The 6,302-nt window shown below is 34.2% G+C and overlaps 1 protein-coding gene across 1 annotated transcript; it reads left to right on the top strand.

Moving 5' to 3' along the window:
* Positions 1-28: 28 nt before the first annotated feature.
* LOC145935798 (uncharacterized) lies at positions 29-5,245 on the top strand. The gene is made up of 3 exons (XM_083037411.1): positions 29-523; positions 752-2,266; positions 2,513-5,245. The coding sequence occupies exons 1-3, from the start codon at positions 362-364 to the stop codon at positions 3,326-3,328; spliced, it is 2,493 nt and encodes an 830-aa protein (XP_082893537.1). The 5' UTR covers positions 29-361; the 3' UTR covers positions 3,329-5,245.
* The last annotated feature ends 1,057 nt before the right edge of the window (positions 5,246-6,302 follow it).

Below are 6,302 nucleotides of genomic sequence, written 5' to 3' on the forward strand. Positions count from 1 at the left end.
ATTCTTTTTTTGACTTCGTATTTATCCATGTAAAATAAATCGAGATACATATATGTACGCGATAATTTTCGATGTATGTACGATGTTTAATTTAATTCTTTTTTCCATTGATTTAAAAATGGAATTGAAATCATAACTTTTTGTCCGATCTCTCTCTCTCTCTCCCTCTCTCTCCTTTATTTTTTGCGGCGATTTTCAAACTTTTCAGACAGCGTCAATATCGATCCTTATCGGTCTATCGATTAATGAAAACTCGAGGTCGATTACACGTCAGAGCAAATGGCGGCCGCGTAGTGGCACGTAGGGACTGGCTCTGTATTATTGTGTTTCTCGCGGAGCAGATTACGCCTCCGTATCATCAATGGCAATTTCGAACGATGACGTGATAATGAATAACATGGCTCACGCGGAGCGAATCGTGGGCGACGAGTGCCGGATCTGCCTCAAGTCCTGCACGGAGACCTGTCAGCTCTTCCGCAACTCCGGAATGCCGGAAAAGCTGATGGCTATCGCCGCCGTGCAGGTTAGTTTTCGCTCGCTTATTTCGAATCGCTACTACTTCGTCCCGATCTTTCATCACGAGCACTTTTCAATATTATTCTCATCTGTCATTACAACAGATTCGTTATTTCGAAGGCAGACGAATATCACTGCTTCATAAATTGCTAATTTTGTTGTCGCATATAACTTTTTTTTGTTTTAATAATATTGTTACAAAATCAAACTAACTAGAGATCTTTGTAATCTACAGGTGGATGAGGGAGATGGTCTTCCAGCTTGTATTTGTTTATCTTGCAACCATCTCCTCAACATGTCCTACGACTTTAAGTGCCAGATTCAAGAGGCCGATATGAAACTACGTCATATCCTGAAGTCGCAGATTCGGCCTATGTTGCACGACAAACACGCGAAGGATGATACAACAATGGTGAAACATATAATTACAAATCTATCTGATGTAGTCTCTTGTGATAAAGATAATCATGTTATGGGACAGAAAATCTATACACACCATGATATTGTTACATTCGATAGCACCACTATTCAATCTGATGCGATAATTAATCACGAATCTTGCATGCATAACGAATTTCTGCAGAAGACGGAGGAAATTACAGAGTCAAATGGAAAAGATGCGCAGTACGATATGCTCAAAGAGAGTGTACATGACACTGAAATAGCCTTATGTCACGAAGCTCACATGGACGATTCGCTTACTGATCAGTCGAATCGATTGTCTGATTCGACAATGGACGACAGATGCATCAAGCAGGAACAATTAATATTATCTGAGGAGACCCCGGGAAGTTTAACGAATGAAAATAGAGGAGACAGATTGAAGATCGAAGTTAAGAACGATGTGTCGTTGGAAGATTTTAATAATCACGTTTCGAAGGAGATGTTAGAAACGGACAATCAAGATATGAAAAGCATTATGAACTGTAGCGATGATGAAGAAAAGCCATTGATAAATAGGACAACCAGACATTATAGATGTTCGCTTTGCTTGAGATCGTTTTCGACGAAAGTATCGTTACAGCGACATATGCTCGTGCACAAACACAAACATAAGCACAAGACGAAACTGCGTTATGTGTGTCATGTATGTGACAAGCAATTCTCGAGCATTGCCAAGTTGAAGAGCCATGTGCTTAACACTCATGAAAGTCATACGGTGGATGATGAAAAGACGCAAGTAGCTAATGAAGATAAAAAAGTTAAAACATCGGCAAAAGTTACTAGAAGTGGCAACGTGTTGGACGGTACGAGAGAGGAGAAGAAAAACTTTAAATTTACATGCAAAGTTTGCTCAAAGCAATTCATATATCAAAAGTCCTTTCTATCTCACGCCAAAAGTCATCCTGAATACAATGAGGAGATTTCGGGTGACGTATTCGATCAGTGTGCAAATAAGACAACGAGCGAGCAGAAGGAGAGGACACCAACGTTCAGAGAAAATGAATCCGAGGAGGAAGAGGAAGAAGAGGACGACGACGACAGCGACCTACCGATCGAAAGTCTACAATGCACGCAGTGCGGTAAGCTCTTTGCCACAAAGAGGAACCTGAAGAGGCACATCTCGACGCATAGCGGCTTGAAATTCAATTGCTCGACCTGTGGGAAAGGATTCTCAAGGATTGACAAGCTGAAGGATCACGAACAATCGAAGCATAAGGAGGAAATATTCGGCAACACTGACGACGAGGATGATGACGATGAGGATAATGAGAACAAAGTCAACGAAAATTCCGAGAGTCGGAAGAAGGTAAGTTTATCTTTATAATATTATTTATGAATTTTGTATTTATTTCATTCGAAAGCATTAATAAAGTTTATTAATCTTCATGTTCAATAATAAAACTTATTATTTAATTAATTAATTTTATCAATTTAATTAATTATTTATTTATTATTCGTGTTATTTTATTATTCAATAAATATTATATATTTAATAAATTTTGAATAATTAAATTATTAATTATATTAATATTTAATAATACAATTTTTACAGGACCGACACAACAGGCCGCACAAATGTGCACTCTGTCCGAAGGCGTTCGCGCAGGCTCAGTCTCTGGCGAACCATGTGGAAAGGCACAAGCGAGTGAAGGACACGCAGAAGCGATTTCTCTGCGAGAAATGCAGCAAGTGCTTTGCCCAAAGCGGCTCGCTGGTGGCGCATATGCGCACGCACACCGGCATCAAGCCGTACGTGTGCAACACGTGCAGCCGCGCTTTCACCAAAAGCACCTACTTGCAGCTGCACTTGAGGACCCACAGCGGCGAGAAGCCGTACATCTGCCAATACTGTAGCAGAGCGTTCGCTCGAGCCAATACTCTGGCGCGACACATCACCATGCACACCGGCGAAGCCAAGTATCATTGCAACGTCTGCGCCAAGTCCTTCCGACGACTGACCTCGCTGAACGAGCACACGTACACGCATACCGGTCAGCGACCGTACGTGTGCAAGCTCTGCACCAAAAGCTACAACAATGCTGGATCGTTGTACGCCCATACGAAGAAGTGCAAAGCGCAGCAGTTGTCCAATTCGACGACGACCACGTTCGCGGTCTCCGTGCCGGACAACACGGCGCAGCAGAACGACGCGCCTATGCCTCAACTGCTGATCTACTCCCAGAGAAAGCTGGTGGAGGAAGCGACGGTAGGTCAAGTCGTATCTACGCCGCAATACATGGTGGCGAATGTGCACAATCAGAAAACTGTGCCCGCCAACGTGATTCAGCCGTTCGCTGTGGAGGATCCAAGTGTGTACAATTCGAAACAGTTCAAGAACCCATATTACGCTATTTATCCGAACATGTAACGATGATCGCCGATCATATTTATTGATCCTTTCAATGCCTTTTGATTTTTATTCCACTTTGATCGATGCAGTTTTTGGACGCTAAAAGGTAATTAAATCAACTGCCTATTATGATAAATATTATGATAAAAAGTAGAGAAGCAGTAGGAAAAAGTTAAACAAATGTCAGTAAGCCTGGAAAGCTTCAGAAATTAATTAAATAGAATGCATGTTTAAATTTATTTATTTCAACATATATGGAAGAAGGAAATTACATGCAAAAAATAATTAAAAATTTTAATTCATTAACAAACTAAAAAAATATCTCTTTATTTATATACACACAAAAGATTAGAATTTAATATATATATTAGTTAAAGAATTATATATTAACCAACATATTACTGAAAAATTCGTTAAATGACTTGAATTCTTAAACATTAGACATGTAAATGCAGTTGTATGTTATGGATGACTCAGGTTATAAAAATTTACAATTTTTGAAATAACAAATAAATGTACAAAATAGTACGAGAAGTATGTCGTTAAAATTAGAAGAAGATATAAGTAGGAATGTCAGTAAATACATTTACGAAAAGTTTGCATAAATAGATTCACGGATGTAAGAAAATTAGCTGGATCAGCTATAAAATGTTTATTATCAAGCATAGAAAGCAGGCGAAATGTAATTAAAAAGAAAAGACGAAGTCCTATCTATGATCGATAATGCATGTATATCACTGATTCAGCTTTCAATGTATCGAATATAACATCAATATTCGGAACAACTTGGAGTCATGTAAGTAAATTATCATAATACATTTTATATGACAAAATGCCTACATGTTTTGTATCGTTTTGGACGTGAAAGCAACGCAGTCTGTAAAATTACAGCACGAATTAGAAAAAAAAACGTTTTTTATTTATAATAAAATTACAACAGATTAACTTAGAATATTACATTTGTATTTGTTTAACACGTCGCACAAATTATAGCCGATCCAATTATTTTTTCTATATCCATAAGTAAATTATGTAATATTTTTTTTTGAGTGGGTAATTATATTTAAACAGTTTTTTTAATTAGGAAATATACATTAGCTATATAAAAATGCCCATAGCATGATTATACAAAATAAAACGACATATGCTTTAATTCAAAGTCGATTTTTAGTTAGCAGTAATTTGATGAGGTATCTCGCCGAAAAAGATTAGTTATAATTTCTTAAAATATAAATATATTAAATATTAAGCTTTATAAATATTTTATTAAATTTTAGAAATAAAATATCTCTGCTAAAGCAAGATATATATTTAGGTTTGTGAAGTACATTAAAAAGCGAACTTCTGATATTCTGATTATTAAAACAAATCGATATTAAATTTGTCAAAGAATAAGCCATTTAACTTTTAGCTAATAATGATAGAACAGTCTATATGATTATAGATGTAAAATTTTTAGCATGTGAAGACTGGAACATAAATCGTAAGATAAGAGTAAACAATTATGAAACTTTTACTTGATAAAAAATATTTTTGCTGAAATTGTTAACATAAAATACGTCCTGTAAAAAATTCATTTTACATTATATTTTTATTGTAATTATGTACAACATTGTGGTACTCGAGTTTCATACAATATTCATATAAAGCGTAATGTACAGCGTGTTTTCAAAAAGATTGAATATAAATATATACATATATATATGTAAATAGTTTAAAATAAATTATATTACGTAAAAAAATATTTGTAAAAAAAAAGAAATAGTAGATGTCCCAAAAATGGCTTGCTTATATTTTTATGCAACGCGATGGACATCGATAAGACTCTAATACAATGCAATATTTTATAATAAAGTTTATAAAAAAATAATCGAAAATTATACATATATGTTCTTATCCTCGGCGAAATGTCGTTCATAAGAATAATGACATTAAGTAGTTGTCAAATTTAATAAATAGTTGAAAAATGTTTGAAATTATTAACATAAATTTTAAGATTGTTAATTTAAAAATACTTATTTTTGTCAATAATTTATATGTATATATTTTAATCAAACGATATTATTTTATATTTATTAACGGAGTAACCAATAATAACGTAATTTTTATTTAACATTGCACATTTATATATGTTTGTAAAAATATAACTTTTTTGATTTGAAAAATGGTTTGTTTACGAAATCTGAGACATCTATATGGTAAAATAAGATATGAAAATCTTTTATTTTTAGTATTTTATATATTTATATAGCTCATCAAAATATTGAAACAAGATAAATATACACTAAGAATAAATATATATCATCGTTTTTCTATTTCATTCATGTTCTATTGTCAGACTTGACTGAAGCGTTTTAAGATGCGATAAGCTTGACTTATACTACTTGAATTCTAAGTACTGTTTATAGATTTTCCTCAGAGATTCGGAAACATCGCCAATTTCTGATATACTCGCTCACATGAAAGAAAAATGATCACCCGCTGTTTTCGGGCGCGGAAATATTAAATTGTATTCCTGCGGGTCCTCGGGGCCAAAAGGCGATGCAAGGGTGTCCGAGATCACTAACCAATATTTAATCAACTTTGCAGAAGAGAATATTATTCTCCGGACAAATCAAGGACATATGTATCAGGCCACTAAGGGGAGACCGACACGTTCGTGTATATCAAAGACATACACACATTTCATGTACGTGTCGTTTCCTCAGCAAACAGTGGCGTAATCCTGTAGAAGTAATCCTTGCATTTTCTTTAAATTGGAAAATTATAAAAATTTATAATATTATTTTTATTGTTGATTTCAATAATTTTTGAAATCGAAAAAAGAGAAAAATGTAATAAAGAAATATATCTCTTGTAATTATATAATTTATGCAAAAATATTGATAACTTATTACACAAATATTAATTTCATTTTCTACATTAAAAAAAAGAGAGATATTTTTCTGATTTTATAATTTGCATGCGAAATGTTGTTTATTTTTGAGCTTGT

Source organism: Prenolepis imparis, unplaced genomic scaffold (genome assembly GCF_030444845.1).
Source record: "Prenolepis imparis isolate NDT839.2.m4 unplaced genomic scaffold, iyPreImpa1.0 SCAF_5, whole genome shotgun sequence".
Taxonomy (NCBI): domain Eukaryota; kingdom Metazoa; phylum Arthropoda; class Insecta; order Hymenoptera; family Formicidae; genus Prenolepis; species Prenolepis imparis.

Coding starts and splice junctions, on each gene's coding strand:
- LOC145935798 (XM_083037411.1), top strand. CDS start 362: ATGGCAATTTCGAACGATGACGTGATAATGAATAACATGGCTCACGCG. Junction 524..751: donor TGGCTATCGCCGCCGTGCAG/GTTAGTTTTCGC, acceptor TGTAATCTACAG/GTGGATGAGGGAGATGGTCT. Junction 2,267..2,512: donor ATTCCGAGAGTCGGAAGAAG/GTAAGTTTATCT, acceptor CAATTTTTACAG/GACCGACACAACAGGCCGCA.